Consider the following 26,258-nt stretch of genomic DNA (forward strand, 5'->3'; position numbering starts at 1 on the left):
CCTGAGGTCAGGAGTTCAAGACCAGCCTGGCCACCATGGTGAAACCCCATCTTTAAAATAAATAAATAAATAAATAAATAAAAAAATAAAATTGAAAAAAAAAAAAAAAAAAAACAGTCTAGGGCCAGGTACAGTGGCCCATGCCTGTAATCCCAGCACTTTGGGAGGCTGAGATTATGAAGTCAACAGTTCAAGACCAGCCTGGCCAATGTGGTGAAACCCTGTCACACTAAAAATACAAAAATTAATCAGGCGTGGTAGTGCGTGCGTGTAGTCCCAGCTACTCAGGAGGCTGAGTCAGAAGAATCACTTGAACCTGGGAGGCAGAGGCTGCAGTGAGCCGAGATCACACTACTGCACTCCAGCCTGGGCAACAGAGCAGGCTCCATCTCAAAAAAAAGAAGAGAAAAGAAACAGTCTATAAGACAATTAGTCTGGACACTCATAAAAGTGACTGTCATGAAAAGTTAAAAAAAAAATGCAATGGTAGGGGAGGTGGCTGTTGCAGACTCAAAGAAGCAAAGTAAAGTGTGGACTTTGGACCCTATGTGGGCAGCAGAGAGAGGGGACAATTATAAAAGATACTTTTGGGACAACTCAGAAAATTAAATTTGAGTTGGATATTATAAGATATTATGGGATTACTGATAATTTTCTTAGGCGTGATAATGGTACTGAAGTTGTATTAGAGAATGTCCTTATTCTTAGGAGACATAAAATGAAGTATTTAGAGGAAAGCATTATGCTGCTTATAATTTACTTTCAAATGATTTAGAGGGGAGTAGAGAGAGTACTGTAAATATTTGGAGAGAAACATAAAGCAAGTGAGGCAAAACAGTAACAATTAGTGAACCTAAGTGAGGGCACATGAGTTTTACTTTTCTTTCAACTTTTTTGTAGGTTTGAAAATTTTCAAATTAAAAAGTTGGGAAATAAAGAAGAAAGTTTAAAAATAAAACCAAACAAAAAAAGGGAAAACAAACAGATTCCTGGGCTCTATGCTACTGTCTCCTGCTAGCCTTCTGACTTCGGGGAAAGTTCTACTGTGTCTGGGCCTGGGGTCTGTCTGTGGAATAAGGACAGTGGAGTAAATGGCCTCCGAGGTGACCCCAGTTCTAAAGTCTGTGGACATGATGAGGAGTTTGCAGGACAGGACCATACACCTCGCCGGGTCCACCTTATCCCTCCAGACACTCACCTAGGTACCAATTTTTCTGAAAGAGGCTCAAAGAGCTTGTCTTGTGATGTTTTAAAGTGTCTTCCTTTGGTTGGAAAGATTTTATGACACTGGTTTCTTAAGACGTTCTATGGTCTAAGCTCTAATGGAACTGTAGTGAATGTGATGGGACTGAAGCTATTAAATGTTCTTCCCGTTAAGAATTTAATGGCATAGAAAATGACTTCAAGCCCTGAAAAATTTACTTTATCTTGGTGTCTTGCTACAATTTCACCTGGATTTTTCAGTCAGATGTCACTATGGTTGTCTTCTCAATATATCTGTGGTTGTGCTGATAAAGACTGAGGAAATTCTTTACACTATTGTGGCAACTGAACAGAGTACTTGAAAATGCTGTTTTGGGGATGATGCCCACAGAGGCGTGTGTGAAGTACGCTCTGTTCACACATTGCTCCCCAAACCTTCTATCAGAATGAGTAGTTTCCATCATCTCCCTCACTGGGCTACCCAGCAAGTGATCTACTCTTAGGAAGTGCTCAGGCAACGTTGGAAGTTTTGTGGAATTTACCTGACATCCAGCAGGTCATATGGCAACAGTTTGGTTTGTAACTGTCAATAAAAAAAAAATGAAACAACATCTTGTACAATGCTCATTTCCTTGATATTGTTCCTTTTTTGTGTGTGACAAGTTATTTCATTAATAGTTCTTCCATATTACAGGCTTTTATAAGTGAGAACTGAACAAATGGAGATCTCTCTATATGGTCGTCTGCGTGAAAAGCAATGAAATACTCAGTCTGTTGTGCAACAATCATATCACCTCCCTGGAAGCATTGAAATGGCTCCCTGAATACTAGTAGCTTTGCCGTTTTCTTTCTTCTGTCTCATCCTTTGCCCAGTCCCGTGGAGGTAGCTGTGTCAACCAACTTGCTGGTTAATTCCTAATACATTTTATTTCTAAAAGCTTGAAAGAAGTAGTTTCACATGTCAGAGCAATTCTGCTCTCAAAAATGTAGAAATCCAATTTCTAACAGGAGATTTTATTCAAGATAACTATGAATCTGCCAATTTTAATAGTAGTATATTTGCTATGGTCTATATTGGGTTAAAATCTCCCCATAGCTCAAAGAGAGCTAAGGAACACTGAAATTCAAGATCCATAAAACAGGAGAATGGGTTGATCCAGGTATTAGCAACACTCAAAGGTTTTAAAACATTAGGTGGGATGTGGGTATTTATGCTGATACAATAGATATCTAACTACTCTTTAGTCATCAATGGTCCAAGTGATTTAAGAACTATATCTCATACTAGAAAGGACCTAAAATATTTTAAAATAAATATTTTCTATAAACCCATAAAGCATAAAAAACAAAAATCAAGGAAAACATATCTGAAGGGAGCAAGGGTGAAGAAAAGGAAAAAGCTGAAGACTGGTCTGCAAGCCATGAGACATAACAAAATTGTCATAGGTGATCTTTGATTTTGGATCTGAGCTTCCCAGCAACGAAAACCAAGATGGAATCTTAAGTAGTTCCACGGCTTTCACTAATCACAAATGGAAACGCATTTCAGTTCTTCAAGGGAAACAAAGCTACTCCCCACAGTGAAAGTCCATGTCTTATTTGTATTCGTATCCTGTACTTGTACAGAGTCTGGCAGCCCACAGCATTCATTAGCTGAAGCTGTCTTTCTTCTTCCACTTAATTCTAAAAGGAATTTCTCATGTAGAGCTTTACACAAGGGGACCTGGGAAATTCAGGGGGGCAGTATTCTTAATATTAGGCCTAAAGTAAATGAAGTGATGAGTTTCATCAATCTATTTCTTGTTGTATACCTCATAACACGGAGACACAATTCAGGGAAGCAATCTTGGGGTGCATGTGGGATGTCAAACCTAACAGCAATCTAAGATCGCCAATTTCTGAAGGACATGTTTGATCCATAATAAAATCTAGTCTATCTACAGACTGCATGTCATTCACACATGTCAGCACATGTACCATTTCTCACGATTGAACTTCTGATAACAATTACATGGCATATGAATGAATTCAAGGTTGTTTGCTCTGGTAAAGGCCAGAAGTGCAGGTGTTCTCTGTGGCTGATTAAGAGAGGATTAATAGGCTCATATCAAGCAGTGACACAGCAGCACTGGGAATCCCTTCTCCAGCTCAGACTTCTGAAATGGAGGGTGTATAGCAAACTAAGAACAGCAAATTGGAAATACAGCTAATGCTCGACTTACGACCACGGTCGGGACCGCGGACCCGTCGTAATATGATTTGGTCGTAAGTTGAGTAGGCTATATGTACAGTTGAAATGGTGCACGCGGAGATGGTAGTGCTGCTGGAAGCTGGTCCGCACTGTCGTACGCCCAGCTGGGCAATGTTTGCGCTGCCAGACGCGGAGCAGTCGTGGCTAGCGATTGTGGTCATAAAGTCGAATGGCCGTAAGTTGCATAGGTGGTAAGTCGATCAATACCTGTAGTTGAAATGGAAGGCTGCTTTTCTTCTGGGATAATCATTATCATTGTCAGCTGGGGAGACACCAATGACTGTATAACCCTTGCCCACATGGAAAGGGAATATGATACTGAGGCTTTTAGGGTGGACTCAAACTTTGGAAGGCTGCTTGGCTAGTAATGGGGCAAGAGTGGGTGGGTACGGGGAACTGGGATAAGGACAGGAGGCCCTGAGGAGTCTGGGAACACACATTTGCTTCTAAGTAGCAAACTTTTTTCTAGCATCATCGCTGCAGCATTTCTTCTGTAGTAATCAGTCTTTTTAATTATGGCATTATTTTACAATTACTAGTGCCAGATAAAACAAACGCTTCACTTTCTCTGAACTGATGAATGTGCTGGTGAGAGGATGAATATTTTCATTCACTCTGGATGGAGTCTGAATCCACCTGTCCACCACTGTGGTCAATAACACCTTTCATTATTTTTAATTCATGTCATTACCTTGAACTTCTCCTCATAGTTCTCAAAGGCTTCCATGACCATACATACAGCCTCCATTGAGCGCTCGAGCCGGCCATCCACCCCGTTGAAGCGGTACATGCTACCAGACACATCCACCACCAGGCGCAGACGCTTGGGTTTCTGTTGTGGGCTGCCAAGCTGAAGGAAGGAATAACAGAAAAGCCATTTGTGAACTGACAAACTTCCCCTGGTGGCTGTCTTGGGGATCTCACAGAAGCCCCAGTGTGCCAGCCCTGAGATGGGCAGACCAGCCATAGGCTGGGCCCTGCATAAGTCTGTCCTGGCAGGTAGCAAGACGCCTATGAGTTGTGTTGCAGTAAACAGAATTTCAGACTTGTGCTGATGGTTGGTGCCGCATGGAAAAGATTTTCCTTTGGAATCTAGTCCTTTCAAAGCTCACTGTAGTAAAGCTGACTTACTGAAGTTGATGCCTTAAAAATAATGTGATGACTTAAAAATAATAATGGCATGTCATTTTCACTTCATGCTTTAGAGTCAGTAACTCTAGCAAGAGTTTGTGTTACTTTGGAGGGAAGCCCACATCAATTTTACTTGGACCTGTTGGGTAGTGACCAAAAATTATTCTCCGCATAGGCCACAAGTAATGTCAGATTCCTAAAACATAGTTATGTGATGGGGTCTGGCAAAGAACTTAAGGAAAGGATTTAAAAAATGTCTTTTGTGTTTAGTAAGCTGCACATCTTCTCTTCCTTCCATATTACTAAATTAATGCTTTTCTTTTCTTGGCAGTTTGAAAGCATAAAAGTGGCATCAAATTGCTATCTAGAAACAATTGTTAATTAAAATCACAAAATTAAGTTTGATTTTAGACCCATGACTACCAATTTGCAGATTTTTAAAAAAGCTTTGTTAGTTTTCCTGACAAGAAAAAGGAAGAAGACTGCATGCAGCAGCTCATGCCTGTAATCCCAGTGCTTTGGGAGGCCAAGGTGGGAGAATTGCTTGAGGCCAGGAGTTCAATACCAGCCTGGGCAGCACAGCAAGAACTCATCTCTACAAAGAATACACAAGTCAGCTGGGATGGTGCTCTGTGCCTATAGTACCAGCTATTGCGGAGGCTAAGCTGAGAGGATCACTTGAGCCAGTAGTTTGAGGCTGTAGTGGGCTATGATTGTAGCACTGCACTAAAGCCTGGGCAACAGAGCAAGACCCTGTCTCTAGAAAGAAAAAAGGAAGAAGAAAAATTCTAGATTATTCTGTTATTAAATATTTGCTGACATGTATAAAAAATAATGATCAAAGTTAGTAATTTCAAGAAAACACAGTGGGTATTGAGACTGTACTGGTTTGAGGCAAATTCAACATATTTCTTAAAAACTGTTGAGTCTGACCAAATTAAGAACACTTATACATATGCTCCATGACTACTCACAATTTCAGATGTATCCAAACACATTTGTTGACCACAATGATTCAGTAAAGAAAGCAGTTGTTGACTCATACCAATGACTCAGAAATAAGAACTCCCCAAATCACCACCAGATCCTCTCTAAATAAACATTGAAAAAGAATGACTCTCCCTTCCCCCTACCAGTCCCTGCACCCCCAGCTCTTGGTGGCTACTCAGCAATTCTGGTTATTTGGGAATCCAGGAGATCACAGAGCTCACCAAGAGACTCATTATTTCATCCTGTCCCCATTTTGTTTTGCTATTACATTGCAAATATTTTAAATTTATGGCTGTCTAATATTACTATAATTATAATTATAGCTATTTAAGGGAGACTTCCTTGTTTTCTGTATTTTTTTCAGTTATATGATGGACACAGATCTTTAAAGCAACAGAACAGTAGAGAATCACCAAGATTCTTTTGTTGCTTTCACTTGAAGATTTCTCTAGGCTTCACAGACACACCAGGTGTCTTCACTTTTCCAAGGGCACCTGCTCTCGGTCCTGAGAGTTGATCTCTATGGGCTGTATTGGAGCTCAGAAATCAATACCCACTAAATAGGGTGCTTGGGCATGCTGAACTGAAGAAGGAGCATTAAGGTCTCTCTGACCTTCCTTCCTCTCACCACAAAACACCAGATAAGTTGTTTTCTGAAGTTTCTTTAACTGCCTAAAGTTCAGAGCGCCAAAGAAGAAAAGGATTACTCTGGGCCCTTTCTTGAGTTTTCATCAACTGAACTCATATCACAGGAAGAAAGGCTGTCAACACACCTGGATAGACTTCTGTCACAAACCATTGCTCTATGGGCCCAACAGACCCTGCCCCAGGCCACTGTGTGTTCTTCAAGCCCACTGAATTGCCCTACAACCATTTACTACCACCTAAAACCACCTCCACTTCTCCATATCCTTTTGCCTTCAGAAGGGTACATAAGCATCTGGACCTCACTGTGTGGAGGGTGACTCACCCTTGGTTTCATCCCGGTGCACATTAAGACATTTGTATGCCTCTTTTCCTATTAATGTGCCTTTTGTGCGGTGATTTTCAGAGAACCTTCAGAGGGCGAAGGGGAAGATTTCCCTTGCCCCCTATGACCACATCAGCCGCCCTCTTGGATGCTGGCTTCCAGGGGGTTTTGCCCATAAGAGGCATTGACAGAGGTCAGGGTTGAGTGTGGGGTATTCGTTCCCTTGGCCCCCTCTCTGCCGTTGCCCATGGCCTGGCTCCCCTTCTACTGAAGGCCACCGCTCCATCAACTGCCTTCTCTAGGTTCCAGGAACTGCTCTCTCATTCTGCCTGGGTGAGTTAGATTCCTGCTGTTGCTATCCCTGGGTTACTGCACTGTTTGCTTTTTGATTTTCCTAAGCCCCACTCTTATTTTGTAAATAGTGTTTGTATTGACTATTTTTTAAGTTACCTAATTTGAGCATGCCTTATGTTTCTTGCTGGAATCTTGAGTTGAATAATAGTATAGTACTTATGGGGTCTTTCTTCTTTTTTTTTTTTCTTTAACACAATGCTTTCCTTGGTTGTCATATTCAGGATACGTGATATTTTGACACAACTCAAGAATCAAATTTCTGTAAAGAAGGCCAGACTATGCAGAGCTAAGGCTAGCAGTTTACCATGACTTACTTGCGGCTCCAGCTCACCCCGACGTTTGTAGATGGCTTTTTCTCCAGTCAGCCCATCAATGATCTTGGCATCATCTAGTTCCCCAGTAGCTTGATGTCTTAGCCACTGTCTTTCTTTACCTTTAGCCTACAAAAGACACACATAAACATACAAAGCCTTATTTTAATTAGTTCTGCAGGGTCTCTGACACACTTTGTGCATGAATAACAGGAAACACACCTGGGATCTTTTCAGTAAGTGATGATTCTGCATGAACACAGTCGCATAAATGAACTGGTTTCTGCTCTGCTGACAAAGAAATGCCCTTTGTGTGAATTTTGTCCGTTTTAATTGTTTTAACATATGGAACAATAAAATGAATGAAAGATGGTATGCAAATGAGTCCCTGGAGAGATGTTCAATATCTGGAAATATCATGGGGATGCACTTCTTATGGATTTTCAGTCACAGTGCTTCTCAAAAATTTATTAGTTAGCAAAATAATTGGCTTGAACTTGTTAACATTGTCTGCAAGCCCAGAGAAAATGTGACCTTTAGAATTCTACCTTTTGGAAAAGAGTTTGTTACTCAAGTTCTCTGTGACTTAGTGTGCAAATGGAAACAGCAGAAAACCATATTATGTGAACATTTTGTACCCCACATGTCTTTCTGATTATCTATTTTCAGAAATCTTTTGGATTATTTTTCTAAAAGTTTTTCCACATAATATTTTGCTACAATAACTTATAATTATGCCAGAAAGGCTAATTTTATGGTAGATAAAATGATAAAGAATTATAGTATCCTAATCAAGGCATATGTTTATTACAGCCAATGACTATATTTACATTAATGAGTAGGAAGAATAGCTAAGATGTTTTTGTGCATGCAAAATAGAGTAGTAGTTAAGATTATGTGTTCCAGAGTCAGCCTGGTTCTAATTGTTCTTTCACCACTGTCCAATATCTGTTCTGAGGCAAACTACTTAACCCGTCTGCATCTCTGTTTCTTCATCTCTAAAATGAAGATAACACTAGTCTCTACTTTAGTAAATTATTGTAAAGATTAATAAAATCTTACTTGGAATCAGCTAAGAAAGAGCCTGGTGAGCTATGTGAGCTGATGCTATTATTTATTGCAGTGGATGAAATGCATATGGATAACTAAGTCCACTTTAAGTTAAGCATGTTTCCATCAGTGTTTCATGGGAGGTGACTATGTGATAGCACTGTCATTGGAAATACAAAGCCACTAAACCTCAGGCAGCTGGTGTCTGTCTTAGGGCCAGGTCCACCATTACACAAAGAAACTCCACATGATATAACTCTGGGTATTACAGAATGCATTGTTTTCTTGTTCCTGATAACCTTGCTGGAAACAGGAGCAAAATTACCATTTTTTAATATTGATATATTAATGTAAACATCACCAGAATATAGATTATTAATTTTGGTGGGCAGTTAATTCTAAGACTGGCAGTTATGCAACCGTTGGGAGAATGTTCTTTCCAGATTATGTTTTTGGCAAGAATCCTATGATCTCTCAGGAAAATGGGTAGCTATCATGTAAAACTTGATTAGATACACAGCTACGGGTAGCAAGAGGAAGAAATGTGCACAGTCTTCTAGAATCCTTTCCTATTGGTCTATGTATGAATCAGACGGACAACCCTGACCACACAGCACAGTCCTTTTCAGGCTCCCTCCCTGCCCCAGTGATTGGGACTTAGCTCTTATCTCTGCTTTCCTAGCATTTCTGGTCTCTGGTGTGGATAATCCTTAGGCTTCCGGATAATTTATCCTGGGAAATGCTATTGTGGGTGACCATTTATGTACCTTTAATCCTCACATTCTACAGCTCTTGGAGGTACCAAGCTGCAGAGCACTGGGTTCTAGTGGCTTTCAAAAATGAGGACAGACTCTTACAGAATAGTCTAGACTGGGAAAACCAGCACTGAAAGAAGTAAAAGAGAACATGGTAGCAGTGGTTAGCAGCCATTAAAGTGGGATGGAACTTGCATTCTTGAGCCAGATTTAAGAGAAATGCAGGATTAGAACTGGAATGAAGTTATATGACATATTACTTATCGGCCATGCCACTGTCATCATTAAGCATTGATTTTCCAAGTTTTCATAAATACATTGACAAGGCAATGACCCTGAAGACTCCTTACCCAATCCCATTAGCTGCTACATGGCTTTATTAACCAGTGATGCTTTTACCATGTAAAGGGCCACTGCAATGGCTACAGATTGTCATTTTTATAATTTCTGGTTGTTTTTTTTGAGACAAGGTCTGACTCTGACACCCAGGCTGGAGTGCAGTGGTACAATCATAGCTCACTGCATCCTTTAACTCCTGGGCTCTAGTGATTTTACCACCTCAGCCTCCTGAGTAGCTGGGACTACAGACACGTACCACCACACCTGGATTTTTATTTTTAAATTTTTGTCAAGTTGAGGTCTTGCTGTATTGCCCAGGTTGGTCTCAAACTCCTGGCCCCAGGCAACCCTCCCACCTCAGCCTCCCAAAGTGCTGGGATTATGAATGTGAGCTAATTTGTGTGATTTCTAATGCAGGTCACAAATGCAGCAAAAATAAATTTAAACCCCACCATCTTACCATAGAGAAAATAGAAAATGCTCAAATTCTAACTAATAATTCCACTGTCCTCTTTATTTTGGTGTTTCTAAAACCAGAATATATCTTATAGTTGATGGCAAAAAAACAAAACAAAACAAAAACTTGCCAAGATGACAGGTAGAGGGACTAATTGTGACCTGGTTGCTGTAGCTGGAGGACACAACTTCAGCTGAAGTTGGCAGAGCATAGCAGGCATCAGCTCACGGAATCATTTCCATTGATAGCTCAGGTTTGTTTTAAACTTCAGTTAAAATTTCTAATTATTATTTTAAACGATCCAAAAACATTACAGTACATAGAACATTAGAATAATGAGCAAAGAAATGGAGCATTAGGATGCAAATACACTGTAAGTGAAGCGCAAGATTCTTTGCTACAGAAATGACCACACTTTCAGTAAGATTGACAAAGGCAAGATTCCTCCAAGGGGAGGAATTTGGATTTAAATTTGTTAGGAAGACAAATGCATAGAGGACTGCATGCCCCAGTCCATGCAGTCAGGGAGGAAGAAATCTCTAAATTTCATGAAATAGATGACAGAATGTTTAAAACTAGAAGAAGATGGGAAGACTGATTCAAGTACCATGAAGGACTATTAGTCAGGTCCTGTCAAAAATTCAAGGAAAGCTGTTAAATTTTCTGTGATATGCAATGTAATTAAGTAAAACATGTAGTTTATGTTCACCATCATGTAAGAATCCAGGGATTTCAGGTCTTAATTTTCTTGTGCTGATGTTGCTTCTTTTCCTGTGGTAATTATCTCCTGTACTCTCTAGATTGAAGATTGTTTCCATTGCATATGCCAATAGAAGAAAAGGACTTGGTAAAATTTGCAGTGTGAATGAGGGAAAGAGACACACCTTTTCCAATAAATATGCTACCTTTTTCTTCTTTTTTGGGGGTTAGCTTTTCAAGTTTAAGTACTTGTAATAAAGTACAAATCTTAAGAATGTACTTTTACAAAGTGAACACACAATCTTAATCATCCATACCGCCTAAGCCTCCCGGTGTCCCATTCTGGACGTTACTTTCTTGCTGCCAAAGGTAACCCCTATACTGACCTCTATTACTATAGATTAAGTTTGCCTGTTTCTGAACTTTATAAATATGGATCATACAATATGTACTTTTTTGTTTCTGGCTTGTGTGGCTCAACATTGTCTCTGTGAGTTACCCATGTTGTGTGTAGCAGGACTTTTATTCTCTTTGGTGCTGCAACCGTATTCCATTGTGTGACTTTGTCACCATTTACCCATTCTATAATTCTGTTGATTTCAGTGTGGGGCTATAATGAATAATGCCACCATAACAGAACATGTCTTTTGGAGCAGGTATGTGCATATTTCATTCGGTGGAAAGGCTGGGTCACAGAGTATGCATATGTCCAGCTTTAGCGTATACTGATAAACAGTTTTCCAAAGTGGTTTTCCCAATTTACATTCCTGTGAGCAGACTATGAGGGTTTCATTTGCTTCTATCCTAACCAACACTTGATATTGACAGATTAAAAAAAATTTTTAGCCATTCTTTGAGTGTCCAGTATACTCCATTTTAATTTTTATTTGCAGATAAATAAATTAATTTTAGTACTACTGCTTGTCATTGATATTTTTAGGAACATGAGCCAGTAGTTTTTGTTTTTGAGAGGTAAATCTATGTATCACCCTTTTGAGTCAAAACTATTAGGCACAAAGACACTTTTATAATAGTAGCGCTGTTCATTAGTTTTCAAGTACGTAACTTGCAGATAAATATGGGTTGAAATTTTTATTTTCTATCCTCTAGCCAGCCCACAAATACTTGGAAACTTAAAACAGGAAGAGGCCTGTCAGAATGCTCTTGGGGGCAATGGGCTGGAGGGGGAGCTCTTTAGAAAGTTACTGAAGGCTGAATAAAAATATTTACTGTTTGGACTGTGTACATAAAGGTTTTTGTATTTTTTGAGACTTAGTGAAATATTTCTTGAAATAGTAAGTTCCTACTGCATTTAAATATATGCTTTTGTTTATAATAAAAGGCCAAACATGTTCTTTGTTATATATTCCTACTGCATGAAGTAAAGTATCCCTGTAAATTTGTCCATCTGTTTTGTATTATACATAAATTCACACTAATGAGAGTTCATTATATATAAAGTGAGGTTGCATTAGTAAAAAGTCTATATTACAGATGTTCTGAAAAAGAAATATAATTTTATTATTTTCACATAAAGAATACTTAGACTGACTGAAATACTCAGAGAATGATGTATTCTAGTTAATTCATTTTCCAGGAAATACTTGGTTAACCAGAAAGTATGTACACATACCCAGACACACATACATATCTGTAGCACTAAAGACATTAAAATAAATAAACTTGACAAAAACCAATCATCTTGTGGTTTGTGACACTTTGTCTTGTGATTTCAGCACTGAAATCATCCTGATTAATCTTATGTCTTTACTTATTTGGATTATGATTAATCAAGACTTTTTTTTTTTTAACCTACAAACTCTATAATCAAGCCAATTTTATATTATTCCTTCAGGATTTATTTAATGAATAGATTAGAAAGACATAAGTAGTAATTTTTATGGAGACTGTATATATTCTACAGAATAAAGCCTACAAAAGATCATCAAGAAATATTTGTTGGGTAAAGGAATAACTGTAAATGATGCTAGAGGATACCTGTGAACAGTGATTCTCTTATTAAATATTAGCTCCCATTATTTTAACATCTTTTCATGCTCAACTAACATATTTTTATGCTATGAATCTGTATGACTCAAACAAATAATTACTGGGTTAAGAGAAACTTTTATATAAAATTTAAAAGATAATAAATTATTAATCAGTGGAAATAACACAAAATTTTATTTTGTGGTTCTCAGCATATTAACATAGTCATTAAAAGTATTTTACTAAATATCTGTGTAGGTTCCTAGGTGCTCTAAACAGTGAAAGAAAAGAGAAGCTATGTACCTTATTCCAAGGGCGTGCTGTTTCTTGAAGTACTATCTCATTGCAAGGGAAAATGGTGAATCATCTATAGCAATTCTCATCAGAAGAGAATGAGATTCTTGGATGCTAATGTGGAACTAAATCATTATGTTGAATGACACTTACACTATCTACAGTCACTTTTAATGAACTAAAATTATTTCAGGTCTTTCCTTCAAGAATTAAATATTTTGTAATTTAAAGGAGCTGGGAACTGCTCATCTTGGTGTACAAACATAACAGGCATATTATACTTAACAAGTTTAAAACTAAACCCTGGATTCCACCCTAGAAAATCTGTTCCCTCTAAGTCCTCCCCCATGTCAGTGAAGAGGAGCAGATAACCCCACTCTTCCAGTTGTTCAGGCCCCACCCCGAGGAGTCATCTTTGACTCCCTTTCCCACACCCAGTCCACAGGCAAATCCTCTCAACTCCTAGCAGTGTCTGACCATCTGTTTAAAAATCATGATTGAACTTACATTTCTCTAATGATTTTTAGGAATGAAGGTTTTTGATTTGCCTCTCCCAAAAGTAACATAAATTGTTGTACTTTTACTTTCTTCTATTCCTCCCCAATTTAACTAACCAAAACCAACAGAACTAACCAGAAATCTTCTTGATTTCTAATTTTAAAAATAATGTGAGAATTTAGACCCTGTTTATTATTATTAAATTCACATTTTTAAATATTGTATACCTTTAAAAAAAGACTCTTGATATTTGAGTTTTAAAAAAATACACATACCACAATTATTTAGATCTGATTTTTTGAACTGCTTCTAATGCTCATTGCTGGTCCTTTTATGTCACAAGGTTCCCATTCTTAAGGAATTTTGATTCCTCTCTTAATTGACTACAGTATCTATACAAATACATATATTTATTTCAAAGTTATTTTTTGAAAGGGTACTTAAAAGACATTTTAAGCCTTTGAATATCTGCACATATCTGTGCCTTTGTACTTTGGCTGTGCACAGAATTCTTGGGTCAGAAGAATTGTCTCTTCAAAATACTGTAGATGTTGTTCCACTATCCTGTGGCATTCAATGTCTTAGGGACAACTAATGTAAGATTAGTTTTTTTTCTCTGAAAACAGCTTGTTTTTTGTGTGTTTCTCTGCTTTCAGGATATTTTCTTTATTTTTGAAATGTTAAAATTCCATGAAGCGGTGGTGAGATGCTTCTCTCTTTGTTAATTTTGCATGGTACTCAGTAAAGCCCTTTTGATCTGCAGACTTAGGCCTTTCTTCAGCTCGGTGTGGTTTTGTTATTACTTTGGTTACTGTTTATGAATATTTTTCAGTGGCCTCTTTTATGGGAATATCATTTGTTCATTCAGCATATGCTTGCTAAGCACTTACCATGTTTCATGTACTGTTTTATTTATTGGGATGGCTCAGGGATCTGTATGTCAGCTCTCTACTTCGTTTTTACTAATTAGCTTTCTTATGGTTTTTTACCTCTTTATTTTCTCTGGAATAACTTTTCAAGTTTTTTGTTCACATTAGTACTTAGACTTCAGACCGGATGGAGTCTATTCTTTCTACTTTTCATGTAGATTTGTGTTTTGGCAGTGCACTTTTAGTTTTCTTACCTTTCTTTATTGCATTCAATTCCCTTATTATTTCTGCTTGCTTCTTAACCAGATACTTTTCAATTTATGTCTCATTTCACATACTTCAAATTTCTTTCAATGGTGAGAACACAAAGCAGATGTTTTCTAAAAATTTTGTTTTCTGAAGGATATTCTATCCCAGCAGCATCTTCTATATCTTAAATGCTTGTTACTCCACCTCAATACACAACCTTTTCATACAGCCCATGTTATTTTATATTTTCTGTGTCCTTATTCTCGAATGATATGATATAAAACTGTTCAGGAACAGATTGGACAGGCCCTTTTTGGTTGCATTCACATTCCACTCAGTTTCTACTAGAATTCTCCTTGAGAGATTTTAAACTGGTGTTAGTCGTTAAACTAAATCTGCAATACCAGCTCAAGGATTCAGCAGGGAAGGAACTGAAACTGTGGACAGTCCCAGCATGAGAACTTCATCACCACATCATTTCTTATTTTGTTTGGAAAAGCCATTGCAATGGGGCCAACTCTGGGCATTTGGCTCCTTTGTGATTTAGTCTTCAAGCCAAGTATAAGTTGTGGATGGTCTGGCCTTTTTCCCAGGGCTATTCCCTTTTCAGCTTCCTGCTTGTTGCCACTGCATGAAACCTAGACCTCCCCCAACCCCCGACATAGCTCCCCAGCGCTGCTGCTTTGAAATGCTGTTGCATGGCAGTGACAAAATGGAGGTCAAGTGATCTGCTTCTCAGCAGCTCTAGGGCTCTTTCTTCTTTTCCCTGCCCTTCTAATCAAGGGATGTTATTGACATGCTGTTAGCTCTCATGCACTTACTCGCAAATAATGCTATTTCTCAGGAAGGTTTTCAAGTTGTCTTAGGGAGGGATCCCACCAAAGGATATTCAGCAAAAATTCTTCAAAGCTTCTTGCATGTCACTAGCACTTTTCATTAATTTCTCCTGTCATGTGGGTTTTTCAATGTGTATAGCTTTTTACTGCTTAAATAATTTTAATGGTCACCTGGCAAAGACTGAGTGAGAGATGCCCATACTCATGCAGCCCAGAGCTCAGGACTATATTTCTAGGCTGCACCTGGATGAGTCTGTCCTCTCATGGCCACTGACATCATGTCTTGAGTGATGAGCCATTCATGATGGGCTAAGAAAGAGTAACCGGCACTTTGCTGCTCTCCTGTGACATGCAGAGTTTCCTTGACACAGCTGTTCTCACCCTTCCCCTCTCTTTGCCCTACACTCTTGCTTTAGTTGACACATTTTTCTCTTGGCTTGGGCTGTCCCTCTATACAGATGACCACAAAAATACATATATAGATATCCATACACACATGAAATCCTATCAAGTCCTCACCTTGCTCCTGAACTCCAAATGCAGGTTTTAAAAAACTTTAAACATGCTTGATATCTTTACGTAGGTGTCCTAATAGTGAGAAAACATATTAACATCCAAAGCAAACGTTTGCTTTCTTCACAAGTGTCTTGTCTTCCTGTGTCCCCTATTACTGTCCTCCAGGGCTTGACAACCTCCACATTCAGCATCACTTGTCTTTTTGTCCTATGTCCAAACCGCTTATTGAATTTGTCTCATTCTTTCCATTTTCATTTTGATTACCCTGGTTCAGGTTCCTGTCACTTCTCATCTGAATAACTGATACTGGTTTATGATTTAGTCTCCTAGCTTCCACCTCTCTGGTGTCTCAAACTTTCTTCTCCATGGCTATAACACTTCCTAGAGAAGCCAAAACCAGCTCTCAGCTCATGCCTGAGACCACACAGTGTCATGCATCTGTCTGTGCTGTGGCCTCTTGTTTCCACCCTTCTCTATCTGGTTAACACTTGTGTGTCTCTCAAGACTTGGGTCATGTACCTTACCTTCAAAATCTATCCTTGAAACCCTTTCTTCTGGGCTCCACTACATTCTAAGCTTCCCTCTATATAGGGACTTATCATGTGAAATGGAATGATCTCTATAGGTGTCTGTCTTCTCTGCCCCTCAAGCACAGAATTTTCTTGGTACAGGGACATTATGTTATCAATCTCTGTGCCCTCAGTGCCACGCAATGTACGTGTCACAATCAGTGTTAAAGCACTATTTATCTGAACAAAAGCTTATTTTGAAACACCACAGGGGAAAAAAGGAACATAATTGTTGGTTCATGGAGATATCATGCTGGCCACAGCAATCAGAGAAAGGTTAATTTAGTTTAGCTTGAAAATGAAATTATGATTGTAGATCAGAAAAACATTGGAGAGAAGATACAATTAAAATAAAGTGTTTTTTTTTTTTTTTTGTAAGAATGGATGTTTTCTTTTGTTAGGGCATGCATGCTGCAATAGGAGACTGAGATTCTGAACCCAGTATAATGGAAGTTCTTATGGACTGATGAGAAGATTAATGCTATCGATTTGGAAAAAAGAAAAGGTCCAATAACTCAAAGAAGCCAAGGAAAGTCACTGGTGATAGCTATCTTAATTGAAAAGCAAGACATATATTGCAACATAGGCACATGTTAAAGCAGACATTAACATAGGTGGCAACAGCATTTCCTGCTCCTCAAATCCCACCTGGAATCAATGAGTGGGCCTAACGCTGTGCTTTGGAAAGTCATGTCAAGTGATGATTTTCTAGTTCCTGGCCAAGCTTTGTGCTGTTCACCAAGGAAACACCCATGGTTATTTGGATTACATAGCAACCTCAAAACAGCTGGAAGATATTAGTCAATAGGAACCACACGGGACTGGCAGAAGATGGCAAAAATGGGACCAAATCAAAGGCTTCTTGCTTTGTTTTCAATCTAAAGTTCCATATTCTACACAAGGCCATGTCCCTGCTTGGTCAGTAGCTATGATTTTAACTAGCCCTAGCTTCCTAAATTGAGGACTAGAAGGCCCATCTGAGAATAAATCCCCTATGGATTAAAAATAAAGATTCAGGGATGGGTACAGTGGATCACGCCTGTAATCCCAGCACTTTGGGAGGCCGAGACAGGCAGATCATGATGTCAAGAGATTGAGACTTGCCTGGCCAACATGGTGAAACCCCATCTCTACTAAAAATATAAAAATTAGCTGGGTGTGGTGGCATGCGCCTGTAGTCACAGCTACTTGGGAGGCTGAGGCAGGAGAATCGCTTGAAGCCAGGTGGACGTTGCAGTGAGCCAAGATCATGCCACCACACTCCAGCCTGGTGACAGAGCAAAACACCGTCTCAAAAAAATAAAATAAAATAAAGACTCAATAAGGAAAACACTTGAAAAATGCTGTGTGGCATTTGGATAATGATGCAAAATGAGTATATATAAGAATACGCTTTTCATGGAATTGATGAGTTTGAAGAAGAGAACACAGATCCCAACAAATAATAATAAACTGAACTTTGGACCCAGACACCTGCCTTACAAGCCATACAACCCAGGACAGGTTACACCATCTTCCTAACCTTCAGATCTCTCATTTATAAAGTGGGGGCAAAATACCTATATTTCATAGGATTATGATAATTGAGACAATGTATGTGTCTCTGTTTCCTCATTTATCAAATGTAGAAAGTTATACATACTGGTTTCTGTAGAGATTATAGCATGATGAATGTAAAGTACCCGACTGGGTAAATCTCAGATAAATCTTAGCAAGGACAATGAAGGTAACGGTGAAGCAAATCCTTCTGCAGAGAATGCTACATGCTAGGCACTGTTTATGCATATCATCTGTGTTCTTCACTAACGCACTATTATTTGTCATTCCCATTTTACAGAACCCAGGCTGTGTGGCTGCAGAGGATGACAATAACAATGGAGGTGATCTTGGTGATGATGACAATGTAAAGCACCCAGTAGAATGCCTGGTGCATGACAAATTCTCAGTAAATGCTTGCTATTATATAATGCTGGTATTGTTTGTGAAGATTTCTAAAGATGAAAATTCTGCATTGATTTTAGCCACTTATTCAAGGATTAAATTGCTTTCATGTTAAAACTTAAAACTCTGTCTTGGTATTAGTTAAGACTATTTTTTCCTTTTCAGATCTCCAGACAGGAAGAGAATAAAAACTTCCCTGAAATAATTACTCTCGTTGAGGATATTTAGTAAGTTATTGACTCCAACCCCTTGAATGATTTTTAAAAAATGGATGCTACTTTGTTTTCCATGCATTTAACCTTATTTGTTGCTTTTACCTGAGACCTTCAGAGTTTTCTTTCGTTTCACTTTGAAAGCTGAAAGCAAAACTGGACACTGTTTTCTGACACTGGTCTCACTGCTGTGGTGATTAATGGAGAGCCATTCCTTGATGCTAACTCTAATTCTAACCCAGGCTTCATTTGTGTGTGATTGTGAGAAGTCACAGCAGTGGACCTGACTTTTCATCTTCTGGCCGATTGTATAAACATGATACCATTTATCTAAAGAGCTGATGTGAGGATTAAATATGACAGTGCTTCTAAAAACAACTAGAGCATTGTCAACAAATACTAATCAAGACATCAACTAATACCAGATGAGAAATCTGATACCTTCAATTAAAAATGTATTCTAATATCCCTTTATAGCACTGCAAATCCTCTAAGGGCCTCTGTTACTGCCCAAGGGGTAAGATTCAGTGTGGTCTGCATGTTCTCATGGCATCCAGGGCTATTCAGGATCTGGTGCCTACAAATCCGGCAATCTCCTCCCTTGCCATTATCTCCCACCAGAGTGAGTTTTTCTCAGCCAAACCAAACACGCTATCCTTCTTTGAATCCACTGTGCTCTCCTATACCTCTGTAAACTTGCATATACTGCTTCCTGTGTCTGATGTGCCCCGACTCCTTAAGCACATGGGAAATTCCTTAGCATCTTTTAAGAGCAAATTCAAACATTACATTTTCCATGAAGCCTTTCCTCATTTCGTCTGATAGCAATGTGTGCAAAATGCTCTATAGAACTTAGGAACTTAGTGTTGACTTTGAGTTCTTTCTTTGAGGGCAGAAGCTGTATCTTATTGTTCTATCTCTAATGCCTGGTGTGCAATGAGAACATAAGAAGTGAGTGAATCGCTGAACCATACTCATTCTCCAGTCTTAGTATAAGCACCATCTCCCATTACTCTCACCTTTGAATCATCCATTTTGGCCCATCAACAACCATTGCCTTACCCTGAAGCTCAGAGCCAACCTGGCACTGTCCTGGGGCTGTCAATGTCCAGGGCAATGAATACTTGTCAAACGAGTGACTATGTAAGAAAATCCAATCATTCAACATCATGTTGTCCACAAAATTTATATAAAATATTATGCTGTTTTATCCTAAATAACCGCATATGGAATTTTTTTAAAGCAAATGATTTAATTTTTACATTTCTCAGATTTTGAAATTAGACATCTGGTTAATTATTATAAAGATCTTTCCTCTTGGAAATGACAAAGCTTTTATTACTCTCTGGATACAGTTTAGACCTTTTGAAAAATAAGTCTCTTCCAGAGCTTTTGGGTTAAAATGGTGGATTAAAAACCCCATCACAGAAGTTCTAATCCCCCATACTTAGCAAAAATAATAAAATTTCCCTCAAAAGGACAATTTCAAATAAGAACCAAAAAGGGAAATGCAATCAGCTTGAAATACTTCATGGAAAAGAAACACAAGGTTCCAGAGCAGAGTGGAGAGGCAGGGCACAGCTTGGCTCCTAACACTTCTCCCTTTGTCCTGAAATGAGGCTTTGCATTAGACAATATAATCTGATTTTGTTTGTGATTTTAAGGAACACTCAATCCCTCCTAATTTATTTGTGCAAACTGACCAGAGCACAATTTCTAATCTGAAATCTCCAAACAATAGTCATGCTTAGGAAATACTGAAGTGTCTTAATATTTTCAGGAGCAGTATCAGTACCAACTGGTTCTTTAGTATTGAGAGTTTTGTGAAACTGCACAAGGGCAATCAATGTGGGAGCAAGGGGAGGGCAGAAGGAAGAGGAGCCAGGGGACATAGACAATATAATCCCTGGATGATCAAAAAGAAAGACAGGGGATAGTCCAGTTTTATGCAGACATTTTGACATTGATACATTTTTTAGGACTGGCTGATAAGGGTTCAGATAATTTTCTCCAAGACTTCAGGAATATGTCTAGCTTTGGGCCCAGGTTATTTTCTTGGTCTATCAGTAGAAGATTACCTGTAAATTATCCAGGATGATTCGGAGGGAGTGTACCTGTCGCCGAACAGCACCTGAAAACCTTTCATAGGTTGCAGCATCATATTCACTCATTTGGATTTCCTTTAGCCTGAAACCAGAGGAGTATAAAAAGTTAACAGCTTAAATCCTGTATATATGGGTTTTCACTTTCATTCACCTCCTGCCAGAACTTTAGCAAACTCCTTGGAAACTCAGGTTCATGTTGAGGAGAAAAGGCAAGAAGTGATGTCTCCAGCTATGCTTCTAGATTCAAAGGAGGTAACATCCAATAGTGTGCTAGTAAATGGTTAACAAACTAGGACAAGAAAAAAGTCCTGATTTATGGTGTTTGCTGATTTTCATAATGTAAATATTGCCACCATGATAAATTACAAGCTATGAACAGTGAATTAGAAAAAAATGTGCACAATTGGCTCTCATGAGTCAGTGTGAATCGGCTCTATGGCACACCATTGCTGTATCCCAAAGCCATATTGTGATGTTCGCAGCTGATCAGTTCCTGTGGCAGATTCCTAAGAGGGTTCCCATGGGTTGCTTTTTAAGGTTGAGATTATATATTTGGTTGACCAAGATAACGGCTCAAGCCTAAAGTACGTAAGTTAATGTGCTGCTATGTATCTCTGTGTGAGAGTTTTCTAAAATTGCTGACAGTGTAATTTAGACAGGACAATTGTGTTTTAACATTATTGTGGCTTTGAAATTCTATCTTCCCAGAATTGGTTCTGCTGGCAACTCCCATACACATCACATGCCCTGTAAGGGCTTCTCTCTCAACATGGTGTCCTTCCCCTGACTTTGCCTCTTACTCCCACTTACCCTTCAAGACTCAAGTCAATGATAGCCTCCTCCAGAAAGCCTCTGACCCCTGTGTCTCTATTCTGTACTCTTATCACACTTCACTCCTCCCTCAGTCAGAGAATTTGCTCTCCATGCTGTAACTACTTGCCTCTGGTCTCCCCATCTAGGCACTGTGCTCCTTTAGGTAAGGGCTGAGTCTTTCTTTCTCTTTACAGTGCCTAGCATGGAACCTAACATAATGGGTGCTCAAAATAAATAGCAATGGATGACTAAAATTAAAATACAACTCAGCATTACTTAAAATGCAGCATTTTAAACCACCAGTAGAAAGTTCATTCAATGAGTGACCTCTCCTGGGTTTTACAGTGTTGTATCCAGAATACACTATCTTAACCAAGCATTTCTATAAATTCCTATAAATATAAAAGTTGCTGATATTAGGACAAGGAATAATAAATGTATATCTCAAAAGCCCAAACTTAACGCAATCTTCTAAAGTGGTGTGTGTGTGTATGTGTATGTGTGTGTGTATATGCATGCAATACTGGAGATATGAATCCTGGGTGTATAGCTGAAACTCTTATCTAATGTGTTTTTTTAATCACCTTGAGCTAAAACAGAAACCTCAAATATTGAATGAGAATAAAGGGTCTGTATTCCTCCCTGTCAGGTTGAGCACTGGAAAAAATCCATTCACCATGGGGCAGAGTGCTAGAAGCTTATTACAATTATGTAATACTAGGCCTAGAGTACCATGGGGCAGACTGGCATTCCTGCCCTATCACTCCACTGGATAATACCAGCTTAGGTTTCAAGATCTAGCTCAAAGGTCACATCCTTTGAAGTCTTGCATGAGCCCTTGCAAAAAACCTACCATTCCCTTTTCACGTGTCCTCTACAGACATCTACCATGAAACTCACATACTTTATCGCTTTAATAGATAGGACTGTTTCCCTTTAGAATGGTGTTTTTAAAATTTTTTGTTTTCCATAGTAGGAAATGTTTTACTCTGAGATCTTGTACACACAAATGCATGCATGTATATATGTATAACAGAACCAAAATTTTAATGAAAAATACTTTTATTACATGGTATGTACTAAATTGTTTTCTATTCTATTCCTCAGGGAGAAGGATCATGTTTTATTTTTTCTATAAACTTTCAGTACTTACCACAATACCTGGCACACAGTATCACTCAATAAGTGCTGCCGGATGGCACTTTGAAAACACTGGGTATTAAAAAGTAAATACAGACCAGGCCACTGTAATATCTGAATGGTTGAATCTTGAGGTGACATGCGAAGGTTACTTTCTAAATCTAATTAACTCTCAGTCCTGAAGAACAGAAAGAAGTATGTGTACAGGACTTGACCCCCTGACAATACCTCTTGTATTTAGTTTCTGGCAGTCTCTGAAATCTCTGTATGAATTTTTATTAGATTAAGTTATGTCTCAAGTATCAAGGCTGACAGAAGCTGGGCACAATAAACACTGCAGAACATGCCACCTACCCCTTCATACCTAAACTGGTGTGTGTGCCTGTCAATATGCTTCTTTTCAAAGAAGGTAGATTAGCACTGATTAGAAACAAATGTAGACACAGCTGTCCTTGCGGTGGGGAGGGGATGGAGGAGAGAATATATATATATATATATATATATGTATAGCATGGTGCCTAACATATAATGGGTGTTCAAAATGAACTGAAATGAATGACTGAAATAAAAATACAACTCAGGATTATTTAAAATGCAGCATCTAAACTAACTGTAAGTAGAAAGTTCATTTGCTGAGTGACCTCTCTTGGGTTTTACAGTGTTATATCCATAATGCGCTAATTTAATCACATATTTCTATAAATATAAAAGGTGCTGATATTAGGACAGGTAATAATTAATACATATCTCAAGAGCCTAACCACAACACACTCTTCTAAATTACTGTGTGTGTGTATGTGTGTGTGTGCACATGCAATGTCGGAGGTATGGGTTGTAGGTGTATACATCAATACAAACATACACACACATAGAAACACATATGTACATACACACATACATACATACATATCAAGGAAGGAGCCAGCCATTTGGTAAGCCACCTCAAGCAGACTAGTCTTTGTAGAGTGATCAGAATTAGCTCCAGTTACAGGGCTACCTTTGGTGCGATCACATTGCACCCAAAAACACACCACATGCTGTTTTAATTATAAAGAAATGTGGAAACCATATTCCAGATTGTGTCGGTTTTCAGAAAGATCACCTACAAGGCATTCAAAGCTGATAAATTTTGAAAGATGATGACTGAAGCAGGAACGTAGAAAGAAAATAGGAAAGTTTTAGCCTCTGGATCAGATGAGGTACCCATCGCTAATACACTCAAGCCCACAAAACTAGCTGGAAATACATCTTTCTGCTTCTTTAGCCCTGATCAAAACTGCAGGGCACAGCTGCTTCACATCCTAGTAATCTATGTAGACTAACTGCATTTTGTTGGCACAGTATATTTTTAAAGGGTATATTTATTGTTACGTAAGAGTCTGGGAATTTTAGTTCTCATTTTACTTTTTCTTATAGGTCAGACTTAAAAACTATAATTTTGAATCAATTATAAGGAAAACAAGCATAAGCTTAGATCCACCGTGTGAGGCTGATTAGTTTTGCAAATGGCAGTGGACACAATCACCACAGCTGGTTCCCTCCCTAAACGCTTTTCTAAGTGTATACATGTACCTTGCTGCTATTTCATGTGCTTTTCATTGGTGTAATGTTTCTGTTCCACTTTATGCATGTTTTATGCTGCTCTCTCTCTCTGTTAGTCTGCCTTAGTTAATATATTCTTGATATGTAGGGGCTGGTATCTAGCATAAAACCAGATACAAATAGATGCTATCAAAATGCTGTGTTGATGATGTCAGGAACCCACTTAGCAGCATTAGGCTCTTCAAGGCACTAGCACAGACTTTCTAGCTCATAGCTAGGTCTACTTTCAGCCAGTCTCTGAATTAAGTACTAAAGGATGATTCCATTACTTGTATGCATGTGTGTATCATTCATTCACAAATACATATGAAGGTTTGCCACATACCAGGTTCTGGGTGTAGGTCCTGGGGTTATGCTGGAGCACAAAACAGGTAGATACCTGCCCCCCAGGAACTTAGAGTCAGTGGAGAGACAATCAACTATCCGCACAAATCACATAATAGGCAAGAGTGATAAGAGTTATGGAGAAAAGGGACAGGGTGCCATAAAAGCATTAATGGTGGGAACTGATCTCATTCTGCATATGCCTAACGTGGCAAAACTATTATAAAATTTAGTATTTGATAATAGTGAAGAATTTTACCTTTTTTTTTTTGAGACACAGTCTTGCTCTTGTCACCTAGGCTGGAGTGCAATGGCATGATCTCAGCTCACTGCAACCTCTGCCTCTCAGGTTCAAGCGATTCTCCTGCCTCAGCCTCTCAGGTAGCTGGGATTACAGGCACCCACCACCGTGCCTGGCTAATTTTTGTATTTTTAGTAGAGATGGAGTTTCCCCATGTTGGCCAGGCTGGTCTTGAATTCCTGACCTCGTGATCTGCCCGCCTCAGCCTCCCAAAGTGCTGGGATTACAGAATTGAACCACTGTGCCTGGCCAGAATTATTACTTTTTAAAGACGTAATAATAGTATTGTAGATTTGCATTTTTTTGTTTTTATGTTATGGAGATACACTCAGAAATATTTACAATGAAATGATAGAAGTCTTGGATTAGCTTCAAAACAAGTCAGCAGAAAAGACTAGGAGTGGAGCCAGATTTTTCTTCTTGAAGCTGGGGAGGGTGGGGTCGGGTCCACAGTGTTCATTACATGTTCTTCTTGACTTTTAGGTTTGAAGAGTTCCATAATAAAAAGTTAAAAAATTTTCAGCAGCATTAAATGAAATATTCATCAAATGGGTTGAAAGTCCCATTTCTACATGAAAGCAGAAAGCAACAACTTTCTCTTGGTGTTTTGCTCTGCCCCATCTTTCTCAGGATCTCTATTGTGTTTCTATTTCTTCCTCTCCTTTCTTACGCCCTTGCCCAACTCCTCTTTCAACCACTTTGTGGTATTCTCTTTTACTTCGGCTGAGACTCTTCTCTGTAGCATTTACTAGAGGTGTATAGTTTCCTCAACTCTTCCCCATGCCCTCTGTTTCCTCTCTTACAGCCGCTAAATTCATTTGCGTTAAGAGCACAGATGTCCCTTGACTTCTTACCCTGTGGGGCAACGGTCCTTAACAGAACCATGATCCTTACTCCTTTATGGCAACAGGAGAAGGGGGTACGTACTTGTACCCAAGCACTGTTACCTTTCTGCCTCCCTGTGAACTATGTGTGTGCCAGAACACTCTATCTACCTGTCCACTTGGGTGAAAATTTAGACTGAACAATTACTTGGGAGGTTTTACTGGTGGCAACAACAGGCACTCATTAGTTGGGGAGGGGAGAATGACAAATATCTAATTGTTTGGTTCTTTTCCTAAATTGATACTTCATAATTCATAAGAAATGTAGAGAACTTTCATTCTAACAAGATAGTTCACTACAATATTTTCTACCTTTTTCTGAGAAGTTTAAACACTTTCATTCCTAACATAGTTATCTGCTCTCAAAATCTCCCTGGGAGAAAGGGGGAGTGAATTTTATCTCCAAAAGAGCAAATTCAGGCATAAAGAGGATAGATAAACTGTTAACAGTCACCAGGGAAGCCAGCAGAAGGGCTGAGGGCAACACTCTTGCCTCTGGCCTCAAGTGTGTTATTTACCTGCTGAAGTCTGGAGGGTCTAAGGCTGGGAGGCTTTTCTGAGGGTGTGGCAGCAGGGCCTGCATTCTTGTCTCTATTGTCCTGTACT

At 38.9% G+C, this 26,258-nt stretch overlaps 1 protein-coding gene across 5 annotated transcripts in view; it reads right to left on the reverse strand.

Annotated features, from left to right (window-relative positions):
- VWA8 (von Willebrand factor A domain containing 8) overlaps positions 1-26,258 on the reverse strand; it is a 386,591-nt gene that overhangs the window by 13,927 nt on the left and 346,406 nt on the right. For all 5 annotated transcript variants that reach the window (XM_037729667.1, XM_017503777.2, XM_017503778.2 and 2 more), the window contains 3 exons: positions 20,562-20,670; positions 7,214-7,339; positions 4,146-4,304 (listed from right to left, as the gene is read on the reverse strand). In XM_037729667.1, coding sequence (XP_037585595.1) covers positions 4,146-4,304; positions 7,214-7,339; positions 20,562-20,670 — 394 coding nt within the window. The remainder of the gene's footprint in view (positions 1-4,145; positions 4,305-7,213; positions 7,340-20,561; positions 20,671-26,258) is intronic.

This window comes from Cebus imitator, unplaced genomic scaffold (assembly GCF_001604975.1).
Source record: "Cebus imitator isolate Cc_AM_T3 unplaced genomic scaffold, Cebus_imitator-1.0 Scaffold314, whole genome shotgun sequence".
NCBI lineage: Eukaryota > Metazoa > Chordata > Mammalia > Primates > Cebidae > Cebus > Cebus imitator.